Below are 15,734 nucleotides of genomic sequence, written 5' to 3'. Positions count from 1 at the left end.
TCAGAATTTGCGCAGTGATGACCACATTGTTTTGCATAAAAAGAATGACATACTATGAACACGTCAATTCCTGATGATTCATGGGATATTAACGAATGCAGTAATACATAAATCATTAATGACATAATGCATAATAATGTATACTACATCAATTAATTAATGCATTAATTCATGATAATTGTATCCTGTACCCTTAGCGTAAAGTGTTACCAGTGTTATTCCAACAACACACACACACCCTATTTGAAACATTCATTCCGTATATTTGTTAGAGGAGTGAATTTGCCGAAGTATCATTGTATTGGCTGAAAGCCTGCTGTGAAATTGCGCATGGACTTCGCGGAGGAAGTGGTAAGCCCTTTGCTAAATCTTTAGTGAATGGTGACTCTCTCTTCAGCATTGTCGTAGTGTAGCCTAACTATTGATATACCGGTAGCCTGACCGTTAAAACGAGACATAAGAAGAGGCTTTGCAACAATATACAATACAATATACAAATATACATTGTAACGCTGGCTGCACAGATTATGCAGACGCAGACCGTTATGATTGACTGACACACACACACATTGTTCAAATCATACGCTGGACGCTTTATTAGTCTTTGTACATGGGTTTAGTTAATGATCGGGCTGTAATAAGACCACATCGGCTATGTAATCGCTGACAACCGGGACAATTTCATAGTGGTTGGTGTAAACCGGGACATTTTAGCGTCCCGACAGGTTTTTGTCGGGACTCGGGACACGCAACTCAAAATCGGGACTGTCCCGGTAAAACCGGGACGTCTGGTCACCCTATGATAAAGAACAGTGTTGGGTAGGCTAAAGGTTGCTAGCTAACAGCATGTAGCTCGCTAGCTGGTAGCTAGCTATTAAATGGCAATCATCTTTGCTCTGATAATGAAGATGTTTATTAGTTTTCACCTTCCAGACGACATCGTTATTAACCCATCCCCTTCTGAAAATTAAATTACTATCTGTGCTTTTGGTAGGCTTTCAGTTTTTGAGGTGTGTAGGGGGACGGATTTTCTATTAGATATATGTAAATATCTCCAAACTGGAGCTCAGGCAGGGACTTCTACGACGTTATAGAAATACAAATATCAGCGGGTGCAGTAAAGGGATCACAGGTTCCCAAAATGTAATTTTTGTCTAGATATCTCTGTCTGGCTATTGTGGTATGATCTGTGTCTGATGGCGATCGTAATTGAGTAGGTTGCACTGCTCGACGATGTCCACTGTTGGTCGACACATTTTGCCCGCAAGGTCTCCCTGGTAGTGTTACAGAAAGCTATGAATTACCGTAAATATTCTAATGTTCTGTCGTCAAGTCTGACATGTAGACTGAACATTTACATTTAACATTTACATTTACATTTACATTTAACATTTACATTTACATTTAACATTTACATTTAGCATTTGATATTTGTATTTACATTTAACATTTACATTTAACACTTATATTTAACATTTATATATAACATCGAACATTTACGTTTATATTTAACATTTACATTTACATTTACATTTATATTTAACATTTACATTTAACATTTAACATTAACATTTAGATGAAATATTTATATTATTTAACAACTTTGTGTTACTGCCAAAAAATATCCTTGGAAAAGTTATCGCATGAATTTACATGAATTTCTATCTAAATGCTTGAAAAAGTGACATTCGAATATTGTCGTGCTTTTTGTTCCATATGAAAATGCTAAATGTAGCAAAACTGAGCAGGATTTTCGAACGTGCAACATTTTACAAACGGCGCCCCATACATACTTTACAATGTTACCAGCATACATTCTGTGTTGCCTTCTTTACAAGGATCAATGAAACTGTGATTGAACGAATTGTATCATCTACACAAAATTCAGCTCATTCTGACACACACTAATCATATTGTTGTGTAATGTAATGTAATGCAAGCTCTCATACAAGCAATACGTAATCATATGATTATGTACACACACAGCCTGCCTTAATTACAGTACATCTGTTGATTAAATGCATTGGGAATATCTTTGGATCTATATGTGAGGAGTAATCCAAGCCCTTTTGTGTTTCCAAAGTATGTGATCTACAAGATATGACAGAAATGGAAGTCACCAAATACTCTGGAGAGTCTGTTCTCTTGCCCTGTTCCTGTTCTGATCTCCAGGCTCAGGGTGTCAGATGGGTGAAAGACTATATGCAGATTGATCTGAATAAACCTGCAGACAGGATTCAGATGACTAATCAGGATTCCCCTGGAAATCTCTCCCTGCTCATATCAGACCTGACTAAGGAGGATGAGGGGAACTACAGATGTGAAGGTCACCTTTTCAGCTTCAGATACTTCACACTCACAGTTACAGGTAGGACATTAATAACAAGAACTTTTCAGACACCTTATATGATTTACCATTTTACCGAAACTGACACAGTTAGAATGACAAATGATTTCCCCAAGCTTCAGATGTACCATTCATGGTGTTCTATCATAGGTTTTTTATAGTAAAAGAAATGCAAGAAATTGTTTATATGTTGCCATTTAAAAAAATCTGTAAAATTCATGTATGTTGTATACATATATATGTTCCGTTTTATTTATGTTTACAATGTAAGGAATTATACATTTCAGACATGGAAAGGATTGGATTCCTATGAGGCAAACTAACATGTTAAAGTAATCTGTTTGATTTCGCCACTGACAGGCGCTTAAATGTCATTATAAGTATAATATGTGTCTGTTTACCTCAATAACTGTAAAGAAACTGTATAAAATGACTGGTTGTACCATTTTAGCTTCCTCTTCTTCTGGTATCTGACGCAACACCCCGTTCAGTGCCTGCCTTATTTTCGTATTTGTCCTTGAATAAGACTCTCAGATTCTTATAATAATAAAGGTCCCTATATGCAGTATAAACATTTTTCTTTATTTGATGTATATATATTTTCAGAGCAGGAGCAGTTTGTTGCTCTTTTCAACATGTATACAACCACAAGTACGAGTATTGTACATGACAAGTGTGATTTCTATCTGTGTTTTTACAGACCTTTCTCATAGGTTGGCTTTACAATAGGACACAGAGAATGTTTTATAAGTGTCATGTTTCTTCCAGGATGCACTCTAATGTTAAATCAGACAATACTTGACATTGAGAGAAGCTCAGGAGAATCTGCACTGCTGCCCTGCCTCTGTTCTCCTCTGCGTGCCAAACCTGAGAGTGTGAGATGGATGACCACCAGCAGGAGTGGATCTTCATATACTGAAATATCCAACACAACTGGGCGCTACAGAGGCAGAGTTCAGATGTTAAACCGCCATTCACCAGGAAACGTCTCTCTGCTCATATCAGACCTGAGTGAGAAGGACCAGGGAACCTATATATGTGTTGTTGACAAACACCATGCAAAATATTTTAACCTCCTGGTCAAAGGTAAGCAATTAGCTTTATTCTAGGGTCTAATTGTGGATAGTTTTAGTCATTAACATAATCCCACTTGACCCTTCATTAAAATAACGTTCTTATTGTTCCATATCTTCATCCAATGTCACCAGCAAACACATTGACAACTAAATCATCTCCTGGAAAACAAACACCAGCAACTAAGGAAAAAGGTTTGTCCCATTATTAACAGTGCAATTTAAATTGATATGTCCAGACCTCTTCTTTATTGAACCTTAATTGGTGGAATCTGAACGAGTTCACAATGAAATGTTGAAACTGAATGTTCATATCTTGTCCCAGGCTGGACCCTTTGGTATGTGATGTATGAGGCCCTTTAGGTTTGGGTAGCGTTATGTGTTTCCACTATATATATATATATATATATTACTATTCAACCAAGTCTCAAACTCAATTGTATCTTTTCAACAGTTTCTATTTTCAAAACAAACAAAAATATTTCGACAATTTGTCATGCATCCATAACATAATACAGACCACAAAATATGCCATTGTCCGTTTCGATGTCCATTTCGATGTTTTCCGCGGCTGCGGATATTATGTCCATTCAACATTATGTCTCTCCCAAGCATGTGGCCAAAACGCCGACCGTCTCCATCTCCCTTTGAATGTCACGATACTTCCGGAAATTTTCTCCTCTTTCGAGTTTGCACACATCACCTCCACCTATCAACCCCGTTGATCTGGGCATGAACTCCTCTTAATCTATCACACTAAAAGTTTTAATTAAACAGTGTCTTAACTAACACACATAGATCATATGACAAAATAGTATACAATAATTAAAAATATATATAAATGCTTGTACATCACAGTAGTGTGCAGTTTGTGTGTTTTTAAAACCTCTCTCTGCAGCTGACTGCTTGTTATTCCAGCCAGTGCAGTGTGTTGCTCTCGAGCACTGGCCCCTCTGCCCATTTAATAGACATTAGATATGGAATACCTCTCATTCACAATCAACTTTATATGCTGGCTTGTTTTTTGTTTCTTCCAGCTTCAGCAGTGCCTCCACTGTGATGTGCTGGGGCTAACTCCTAGCCACTGGTAGTCTCTGGTGTAGTGCATCTATTGGTCCGATCAAACACTGAAATCACAAAAGAACAGTTATTATTACTATTGACAAACAAAGCCTCCCCATGAGGCATGCACTACAGGGTCTTTTAAAAGCCTGCAGTTAACGGCTGACGCAGAGCCTGAGCAAGTGGCCATCGCCATTATGAGCATTTGTAGCCTACTTGTGTGCTGTGGGTCCTGTTACAAAAAACTCTGTATACCGTCAGTGTTAGGGGTAACCCCACAGCTCTACCTCAATAGCCAGACTACGCCATCGTGGGAATATTAAACTATAGCCCAGTTATGCACACCATCCTTTGAAACACAGGTTCAAACACACCACACAGGAGTCATGAATCCCATAATTATATGTTTATTAGAAAACTTGAATAAGTATGCTTGCAAGGAACAGGCGGACCTAGAGAGACTTTATACGATAAGGCAAAAGTAGACAATGTTTATACCCTAAGTTAACCTTTAAAATCAGGGCCCGAATCGACAGCACTGTTATACCACCACTGGAAAACACTCAGGGGTGGGGAATGACTAAAAACATTAATGAAAACGAAAGCTATATAGACGGGGCATTGAGGTAACGAAATCACATTTTGTACTTGTTCAATTTCAGATGCTAAAAGCAGAAGTGGAACAACATCACCCCTCTGCATCGCAAGTTTCATTTCTGTACTTTTGCTAGTGCTGCTTTGGGGAGGACTTGCATTCATCTTCTGGAGATATAAAGGTACTAACTAGTAAAAATATTTTTTCTCTCTCTTTCGCTGTCTCTCTCTTTCTCTCGTTCACTATAAGGTGACTAATAGTATTGTTACTGCTGCTATAATTTCATTCTGTGTGTTGTTTCCTCATATGTGTCAGTGGTATTGTGCTTTCCTCAGGACAGAGAGAGAGGCAGATGGGGAATGACAACAGACAAAGAAGAGGCACAGACCAAGAACGTGATGTAAGCTAACATAAAGATCAAATAGTTCCTGTGTTGCATTACACAACCAAAAAGGCTGTGTAAGGAAGGCCGAAGTTTACCACATCCCTAACCCCAAGCACACACAAATAGACAGAGGGATACAGAGAAGAAGAGAGTGAGACAGAGAGAAAGAGTAAAAAGTGATGCAGTGTCTTGTGTGTAGATGTCGGCCACATCAACATATGAAGAACTTCAGCATCGCTACAGTGCAGGGCAGATGTACTCAACCATTGGGCAGAACACTGGAGTGCAGGTGGGTGCTGAATATGTGCATGCTGTTTCTGTGTGTGTTTCTTTCACATGCTTTTGAATGTAAAAGATACTGGAATATCAGAGCTATTCAGTTGTAAACCTTGATCCAGTTTTGAACTTGGAACACTCTTTAGTCTGTCTGTCTGCGCATGCTTCTTGACTGCCTTCATGCCTTCGCCATGTGTTCATGTACTCGCCTCGTTATTTGCCTCTTCATTCGTATCCGTGAGCTTCAAATTCAGTGAGTGAATGTGCCAGTGTTTGGGGAGAGAATAGGACCGGCTGCAAGAGAAGCACCAGTTGACTTGATTACAACCTGCTTCTCTGTCTCTGCTTCCCAGCGCCCCCTTTTGGCTGCAGAAGTCAGCACAATTCAGCCAGTTTAACCTACCAACCAGATATCCAGTATTGGTCAAACCAGACAATCTATGGAAATTGCTGTTTAATCTTCGATAATACTTGTGCTTATACATTTGGCTATACTGAGATATGGGTATATAAGGTAATACAAATATAATTCTGTGTACAGATGCATAGCATTTCAATGTCTGTGGGTTAATTGTTGTTATTGACTGGAATGTGTTTTAGGTTAATGATCATGAGGGTGATCAGATTGATCTATCTGCATGAGGCACCAGAGGATTGCTGCATCTCAACTGCCCATCAGCGTCACTTACATTGCACTGTCACATGTTCAAATCCTACACAGCTTGTAATAATTTTAGATGCCTTGCTTTACGCAGCCCTATGTTAAATGCTCATGTTGATCTGTGAAATGAAATATGCAGATGTAGTTTCTGTCTCCTCTCCCCCTTTTGGCTGCAGCAGTCAGCACAATTCAGCCAGTTTAACCTACCAACCAGATAAGCAGTATTGGTCAAACCAGACAATCTATGGACATTGCTGTTTAATCTTCAATAAGACTTGCGCGTGTGATACCTTTGGCTATACTGAGATATGGGTATAGAAGGTAATACGAATATAATCCTGTGAACAGATGCATAGTATTTCAGTTACGCAGCCCTATGTTAAATGCTCATGTTGATCTGTGAAATGAAATATGCAGATGTAGTTACATACAACATATTAAACCTGTTTTTGTACCAAGGCCATCACTTGTGTACTATTCTTCTCTGCCACTGTTACTCTGTAGCTCTAAACTGAATCAGTGATATGTAGAAGTGGAATGGATTATTCTGTTGATAGTTTAGGTGTAATTTCATTTTCCTTTTGGAAAATCATAAGTTGCTTGCTAAAAATAAAAAATGTGTTCTACTGCATTATGCAGTTCACACAGGATGTGGGGGCATGATTTAAAGTGAGATTGTTGTCACCTGTTGATTTAACCTCTAAGAAGCTGTCCAATGTTCTTCAAAAACAAGTATCTACTGAGTACATGTAAATCAAGATATGCAGGTCAAGGAGAGACTTTTTGTATGGTTGTTGTTGTTTTCAAAGTCTGCTTGTTAATTTTCATGACGACTACAAAACAAAAGGAACAAATATCTATGTTTTGTGTATATTGATGTACAATATTCTTATCATGTAAAGTATCCTGAAGTGATGAACAGAATCAACATTATGACACATTTCATCAGGCCGTCAGTGTCTGTCTGTCACAATTTAAATTCACAACAGCTGCACACAAATGCTTTGTACGCTTACAATAGCAATCATTAACATGAGTAATTGCTTTTCATGCATGTCCTCTCTGAACTTCACAACTGCTCATATCAACAAAACTACTCTCATGGAAAACATGACCAGCAGATACGGTGTAGATAGTGAGTAGTTACAGTGTAGGTGCCAGTCATTAATTACTGTAGGGTTATCGGGAGATGTTATGTGTATGGGTCACTTTCACTGGAAATAAATAATGATGAATAAAGAATTTCATTGGGAAATAAATGTAACTGTGAATCTATAGCACTGAATCATATATTGATATAAGATATATAATCATATACTGAAACACTATTTTCCTCAAGTTGCCTTTTTATGTGTCATTCAAAGTTGGATGATTTGGGCTGATCAAACACATAGAAAATGTCTGTGGTCTGAAGTCAGCCTCCGTGTTTGTATATTAGGTTTCAGTCTGTTATACAGTACTGTGCAAAAGTTTTAGGCACTTGTGAAAAATGCTGTAATGTGCACATGCTTTTAAAGATAATTACATGAATAGTTTTTACTGATGTGTCTTTTTTTGTCTTTATCTTCAAAACAGCATCAATTTGCCTATAGGTACAATTGTACAGTTTTTAAAAGTAGGCTGTCAGATTGTTAGAAAGGTAGGTTGTTTCAAGCATTTCGGAGAACTTGCCACAGTGTATTTAAGCTCTCCTGATTCTTTTTGTCTCATCAAGTAATCCAGTCACACTGGTTTCTGCACGCTCTGAGCTGACGGCTGATTTTCAGAGCTGAAATGTCATTTTTTTTTTTACCATGTTGCTTAATTTCTTTAACAGCATATGAAATATCTCACTGGAATACTTCATATTAAGTGTTCTCTTAAGTTCCAGTTCACTTAATAACCAGTTGCTGTTCTTAGAGCACAGAGACAATTTAGTAGTCCTCCTCCTATGTGAACCTGTATTTTATAAGCCTTGTGTTGAACCATAATGCATGGCTTCAAAAGTTGAACACAGAGTTGGAAAGTCATCTAGTTCCATTGTGTAATGTTTTACAGCCATTGGGTTTCTGCCGACAGTGTTTCATCAGCCCGCCCGAGCTAATATTTAATTGCTAGCATGATGCCGCAGCAATACTACACTGTTTACCTCTGAAACTGTCATTCCACCAACATGAAGGGCATCACGATGCTGGTGTGTCTCAGCTGTGGCTTGTTGTCCAGCGCTCAACTTGAGCATGGCAAGAACAGGCTCGCGACAGGAGACACCAAGAGCCTGTCTCCAAGCACACGCGATGAGACCATTGAAAATGAGATCGAAATCGAGCTGTCCGGTGGGCATGGGAATGTAGCAATTTTAATGAAACTATCTGCCTTGGACTGGAGACTCAGGACCAGTGAGAGAAGGCTTGAGGAGCTTCAGAGAGAGAATAAAGGTGATACTGTTCACTTTGCTTTGCCTCTTGGTCATTCAGCATGAATTGTCACTGTTGAAGTAGAATGCCCCGCATCACACAACTGATTTCCACAAACGCAGCCCAAGCGTCCGCACTGAGAGAGATGGAGAGGAGGCTGACCTATCGACTGATCAAATCGGAGACCGGTGTGAAGGAAATGGGCAGGAACCTCTCAGGTATGATACCGCATGCCCACATTTTTGCACTCTGTAATGCCTAAGAGTGAGCTTAACAAACATCATAACAACCTGTCTGCATGATTTGACCTTGCAGAGAGACCCAAGATTGCCTTCTCAGCCTCAGTAGGAGGAGTGGGGAACAGTGGACCGTACAACACAGACACAACGCTGCTCTTCAAAGATGTCATTACCAACATAGGGAATGCTTACAGACCTGCTACAGGTACTGTGGTCTACAAGCCAGTGTGATCCAACATCACAGACCAGACTAGACCAGAGCCTATAAATAGTGTAGTATGGCTCTGTGCTTGCTTATAGCCGGTGACTGAAGATGTTTATGGAAGATGTCAATGCAAGTTTTGCTGCGTTGTGTGAGTCTTGACCTATGATGTCCTCTATGTGTTTGTGTTACATGTCACAGGTATCTTCACAGCCCCAGTGGATGGAGTCTATCTCTTCTCCCTCTTCGAGTGCTCACTGTCCCCACAGCCTGCATCCCTGTCTCTACACAAGAACGAGGAGATGATTGTGAGCGTGGCCAAGCGGAGATCCCAACACGAGGGCGCAGAGAACGGGTCCAATGCAGTCACCCTGCAGCTGGAGCAGGGAGACCAGGTCTACGTGCGTCTGTGGAAGGACTCGTGGGTCTACGACAGCACAGCCCACTTCACCACCTTCAGTGGCACCCTGCTCTTCAGCTTGTGAGAATGACAAAGTTCATTTCCTCGATAGGAACACAATGAAAAGTGTTTATTTTTTTGCCCTGTTTTATGTCAATGCTGGTCCACATAAGCTGTCCACAAGTATAATTATCACAGTCAGTATTCATCAGGTAGAAGCCAAGGGATGTTTGATGAATGAGAGCAAAAAGGAAGTTCTCAGATTATTTACTGTAGTTCCTTTTTTATGTAGTTGCATTTGCAACGCTGATTTTAGCATACCTGGATAATGCCATGTGTTAGCACCAGCGTATCATTATAAACAAATAAATCGAATAAAGTTTACCAGTGAGTTGTTTTAAAATGTTCTCCATATTTTTTCACAGTTTCGTAGATTTATTTGCAAGTAATTGCTTTTTGTAGATAATAATTCAGTACATCATAATTCGAACAGTACAAACACTGTTGACTGTATTACATGTCCTTCAACAATACCTTAATAAATGATTGATGACAGGCCTTAATAATCTACACTTAATCTTCATTGAAATCAGTCTATCTAAACATGGCCTGTACTTTATGGAGGCCTCAACCTTGATCTGAGCTTTAATCCTTACAGTGATAAATGTGGTTGCATTGTCCAGATTATGTTCTGAACATTGTGCACTACTTTTGTATATTGGCTGACAAGGTTCATATGATCTTGATGATAACAAGGGTCAGTTTCATTGGAGGTGATTGGAGGTTACCCTTTTCTGAACAGTTAATGTAGTGTAAACAGATGCCTTTACCTAAAACTTCAAATCAAAGTTTACTTTCAAATAGTTTTTACTTGAGAGTTTTAAACCTGTCTCTTCCTTTGAAACTTGTTGTTTTGACTTTTTCTTTTTGTACACATGGATATATTTCAAAGCCTGACCTCACCGCCATCTTCCACTTCTACCACTAGGTGGCAGGCAAATCAAGAATTAAAGGATAGGAACCTATTTAACTACCAATTTAACTAAATCATCTTGCTGCTGATAATTACAGATCACTAGGCTCTTAAACAATGACCTTTCCGAAAAGGTATTGCTGCATAACTTTACTCTCCCTCCAAAGGTGTGTGTATCAAACAATCAATCCGTAGTGGATTACAAACACTAATAATGACACACTGGTCACAACTCCCCTTTCCTTTCAAACCACAATCAGTGAATTAGTTTAGTATTAGTGTAGGTTCCTTAAAAATGGAAACGGATCTAAGTTAAATGCTTTAATAGGCATTTAGAAGAATGGCACTCTAAAAACTTTGTATCTTAATATTTTTCTATTTCTGTTTGTTTTATTATGTCATGTTAATGTTTTATGGAAGAGTTCTGAAAAGTCCTAACTAAAAATTATTGTATACTGTTTTCTTAACATGACCATAGCTCTACAATGTCTTGTCAACGTTGATGTTGATGTGTTTTTATCTTTGCAAATCTGTCGATATTCAAAATGTGAATGTCAAATTATGTTACTGTTATCTTTTCAAATGATGAAATGATGATTCAGATGTTGGCAGTGGTGACATAGCATGTCAAATATGCACAGATATACTGGTAAAACCTTTGATGTGAAGGAGAAGTAACCCTGCCCTCACTTCCATGGGGGAAAGGAGTTTTGGTCTCTCTCTCTTTCATTCTGTTCCTCTCTTTAAAACACACACATACACTTTATCTTTTTTTTTAAACACTCACATGTACTCTATCATTTCTTCAAAACACACACATACTGTATACTCTATCATTTCTTTAAAACACACACATTTACTCTATCATTTCTTTAAAACACACACATATACTTTATAATTTCTTTAAAACACACACATATACTTTATCACTTTTTAAAAACACACACATATACTCTATCATTTCTTCATTAGATTTGAGGTGAGGGGGATTACTTGTTACCCATCTTTACTGTTTTAAACGTGTTATGGGCAGTTTAGTATTTCTACAGCAGTGTTAGTCCTTCCTACTGACCCTCCACCTTGCAAAGGCTTGGTGAATTTCATAAGCTTATGTAACTCGTCACAGAGGCAGACTGGGAAAAGGTAAAGATTGCTGTCAACCTTTGCATGTCTGTTATTATTAGTTATGTTGAAGAACTAATAGATGTGCTGTCATAGTCTCAGTGAACCAAAACTAGCAGAGTTCAGCCTGAGAATGTGCAAGCATTGATGAAATTCCAAGACACTTTACAACCGCACCAGTACACGCATGAATTCATAGCATGTTTGCTTTGACAGTGCAGAGTCCTATATGGGCCATATGGGCTGAGCAGATCAACACAGCCTAGGCAATCTACAAAAAATCAAACAATGAATCGCACACACACACACACACACACACACACACACACACACACACACACACACACACACACACACACAATGTGGCTGGCTGCAGCACGCACATACACATACATTCACATGCACACATCCACATTGACACGACTGTTTCGGTTCAGTGCTCATCTGATAAGACTGCATGACCTGGCCTGGCTTGAAACGGGAGATAAAGTCAGAACTTAAACACCATGAATCACAACACCGTGAATGACTGTGAACTCACTAGCCACTGAAAGAAACCTGGGATAGAAACTGATTATGGTGAATGACTGTGAACTCACTACCCACTGAAAGAAACCTGGGATAGAAACTGATTATGGTGAATGACTGTGAACTCACTACCCACTGAAAGAAACCTGGGATAGAAACTGATTATGGTGATCACCCAACGTTTGAATTCATTCATGAATAAAATGGATCATGTTGATGTTTAGCTTAAATCCTTCTTAAAGCAGCAATAAGGAGTTCTGTTCCAAAACTAGCAAGCTAACTACCTAAAAGGTATGCAAAAACCTCGCAAACACCACCAACAGCCCAGCTGACACTGATAGAAGCTTACTGGTGTACTTACACACCGGTGTCGTTTGGCAGTATAGCTGGCAATGTCATGCTGTGAAAGCTTTTCTTCCATGTTTTGCAGGGTGTTCCAGCCAGGAAGAGTACAGAAGTACATAGGGCATATCCTGGATGGCTAGTGGGAAAGACACAAGTGTGTATCTGTCCTTCACATGACTATATGCTATGAAAATGAATTTGAGGATGGTAACAAAACTAGTTACCTATAAAACCATACCTAAAAAATTGTGTCAAATTGTTACATATGGCTTCTTTAAGGGAAATCTGAGTGAAAACACACAGCAAAAGGCCAGCAATTGAAGACATGAAGTATCTTTGGGTGCAGCTGACAAGGTTTTCATGTGATGAATGTTCAGGCATGATTGGTATGCTTAAGTAAGCTGGATGGACCTACTTCTACTTATCCATCACATGGCTCACATCCTGTGGTTTTAATTTCACTTTGCCTGGTTTTATGGGGGGACATAACACAAACACAGTCTCTCTCACCCACCAACCCACCCACACACACACACACACACACACACACACACACACACACACACACACACACACACACACACACACACACACACATGCCCACACACACATTCACACACAAGCTAAACAGCTGGCAACACACTCAGGAGCCCTCCCAAGAAGAGGCTTAAGTGTGATGAAAAACGCCAAATAGATAGGTACCCCTGTGTGTAACTGGTGTTTCAGTTGAAAAAGGACGCTACACGGCTGTCCATGTCCGTGTGTGTGTGTGGGCATGTGCATGTGTGAGTAACTGTAAGAGAGAACAAATGCATGATCTGTGTCGGGCTGTGATTAGTGTGGTGTGTGCATGCATGTGCGCGTGTGTGTGTGTGTATTCTGTGCATGTTTGCCGGAGGGGGTGCGTGCGTGCTGCCTAAGCTCATGTGTGGTGTGCTGAGTAAATGGACCCACGCTGGATCTGTGAGCCCAGCTGTCACTGTCATAACCCAGGCCCTAAAGGGGGGTTAGAGGGAGCCATGCAGGCACCACGGGGGCTATTGTGTGCGCGTTATTCCCTTCCACCCTTCTCCTTATCCCCCCCATCCCCCTCAACCCTTTACACACACACACACACACACACACACACACATAGATACTCACTTCTCGCCTGCCTCCTGCCACCCTGACACTTGGCTTCCTCCCTGTTCCATTGTTGCTCATCCAGCACAGGAGCCCAGTTAAGCTGAGCACACAAACGTGCGCATATGAATGCAGTCGGGGTGGGGTGGGGGGGCTCTCGTCTTCACCGGGCCCCTCTCCAACAAGCGTTACATTGACAAGGCACTTTACCAGGCATTACATCTACCCCGTGGGATAAGATTACACTTGCTCGGCTCCTTCAGAGTGGAGCATAATTCAATTACAAAAAAATTAGGAGTCTATAATTTTCTGTTTTATTGGGTTAAGTTTAAACACCATTCAAACTCACGTGTACTTTCATTTAATCAAGTTTGTAAGAGGCAAGAAGCTTGAAAGGAATTTGGTGAATGTTATCATCAGGTGTCGGTTCCTGCCTTTATTATAGAGTAGATTGAACACTTGAGCGCTCTGTGATCAAATGCAGGTTGAATTCAATAATTCAATAGAATTAATAAAACATTACATAAATCAATGTTTAAATAAAAAATGTATCGCAATGGTATTGAGTTTTGATTCAAAGTTTCACAACCCATCTGAGACACCTTATTGTGCCAACATGTACATGAAATGAAACAGCCATGCTCTTCTCAGTGCAACCAAAAAGATGTGCAAAATTTGAGGGCTGCTTGCAAAGTCTTTTTTTAAACAATTCATGACTTGAAGTTGAACACACCCTCTTGATCCCAATTCTCCTCCCTCTCCACCCCCGCACCCCCACCCCTGCTGTCAGGGCCGAAATGTTCCCCTGATCAGTTAACAAAGCCTTTAAAGCAATGGGCCCGAATTTGCATGACACTCAAAGCAGCACCGCCCCTTTGTTTGCTGTGTCGGCGCGAGGTGGAGGGCAGGGTAGACAAGTGGGCCGGTGTGTGTGTCTGTGTGTGTGTGTGTGTGTGTGTGTGTGTGTGGGGGGTGCGGTGGGGGTTGGTGGTAGAGAGCGGTGTGACCTCTCAGGGTTGGTGCTACTGATGCTTTGTGACCCTTGAAAAGCTCGGGCTCAGCCTCCTGGCGTGAGTGCTTTTCAGCGGCAGTGATGGGCCTTTGGAGCGGGATGTGTGTGTGTGTGAGGGGTGGGGGAGTGAGAGAGAGAGAAAAGGAGGCTTCTCACCCCCGAGGAGGAGCGGTGTGGGTGTGCGTGACAGAGGGTCTGCGTGTGTGAGACGGAATGTGTATTGGGCTGAGGGATGGTGATGTGGGGTGGCTGGGGGGAAATCAAGCCTCAAGCATGACATGCTCCTTTGGTGAATAGGACCACTGCATTGTAAACAGCACTTCAGCGTCAACGGCACCTCAAACGGAGGCAAGCCATTCTCTGAGTGTTTGGACACCCTACAACCATTCAGGCACACTGCGTGCAGTCAGCCATTATATTCATGAATGTTTTCCCCTTATGCAGTATGTGTATTTGTGTGTGTGTCTGTGTGTGTGTGTGTGTGTGAAAATCAGTACACTGTTTCTGAGGCATGATGTATCACACAGTATGACGTACATTTCTCCTCAAAGAGACAGTGATGAATGTCCCTTAATATTCATGATAAGGGGATGCCTTAACCGACTTTGTTTAGCTGCGTGCGTGGCTTGGTTAATGCATGTCATGTCACTGTCACCTGTGGTGCAGCTGTCCAGCCTGTTGGTCTGGTTCTCTAGAACGCTTGGGATAAAACTTCTCTCCGTGTCTGTAGCTGATGAATATTTATGCTCGCTGTCGGACCGCTGCTAGCCTCTGAGACTCTTGTGTAGATGTCAGATTCGTGTTTGACTCTCAGGTCAAGGGATTCAGAGAGCTCCTTAAGATTGTTGCACAATAGGGACTTGACTCAAAGATTCCTGAAGGTTGCTAGGCGATGCTTTTGTGTGTGCCTTGCGCTGTCTACATATTCATAGCCCTTGAAGTCATTAGTAGTCGTTCATTCATACTGGCACACCCACTTGACCCATTCCCCTTGCTACC

At 40.6% G+C, this 15,734-nt stretch overlaps 1 protein-coding gene and 1 long non-coding RNA gene across 2 annotated transcripts; both read left to right on the top strand.

The window, feature by feature from the left end:
- The first annotated feature begins 5,146 nt into the window (after window positions 1-5,146).
- On the top strand, window positions 5,147-6,860 carry LOC116220425. The gene is made up of 4 exons (XR_004163652.1): window positions 5,147-5,258; window positions 5,413-5,477; window positions 5,662-5,751; window positions 6,339-6,860. It is a non-coding gene; the product is annotated as an uncharacterized LOC116220425 (long non-coding RNA).
- Window positions 6,861-7,937: 1,077 nt separating this feature from the next.
- On the top strand, window positions 7,938-10,017 carry LOC105899956 (complement C1q-like protein 3). The gene is made up of 4 exons (XM_031567074.2): window positions 7,938-8,813; window positions 8,915-9,010; window positions 9,108-9,236; window positions 9,435-10,017. Exons 1-4 carry the CDS (start codon window positions 8,552-8,554, stop codon window positions 9,716-9,718), a joined length of 771 nt encoding a protein of 256 aa, XP_031422934.1. The 5' UTR covers window positions 7,938-8,551; the 3' UTR covers window positions 9,719-10,017.
- Window positions 10,018-15,734: the final 5,717 nt, after the last annotated feature.

The sequence above is a fragment of the Clupea harengus genome, chromosome 5, assembly GCF_900700415.2.
Source record: "Clupea harengus chromosome 5, Ch_v2.0.2, whole genome shotgun sequence".
In the NCBI taxonomy this organism is placed as follows: Eukaryota; Metazoa; Chordata; class Actinopteri; order Clupeiformes; family Clupeidae; genus Clupea; species Clupea harengus.
The sequence above is the reverse complement of the archived record's forward strand: the minus strand, read 5'-3'. Positions and strand labels throughout refer to the sequence as shown.

Bases quoted from the DNA above. Each gene is read 5' to 3' on its own strand.
- LOC105899956 (XM_031567074.2), top strand. From the start codon at position 8,552: ATGAAGGGCATCACGATGCTGGTGTGTCTCAGCTGTGGCTTGTTGTCC. The intron at 9,011-9,107 runs GTATGATACCGC...TTGACCTTGCAG, and splicing joins AATGGGCAGGAACCTCTCAG to AGAGACCCAAGATTGCCTTC. The intron at 9,237-9,434 runs GTACTGTGGTCT...TACATGTCACAG, and splicing joins TGCTTACAGACCTGCTACAG to GTATCTTCACAGCCCCAGTG.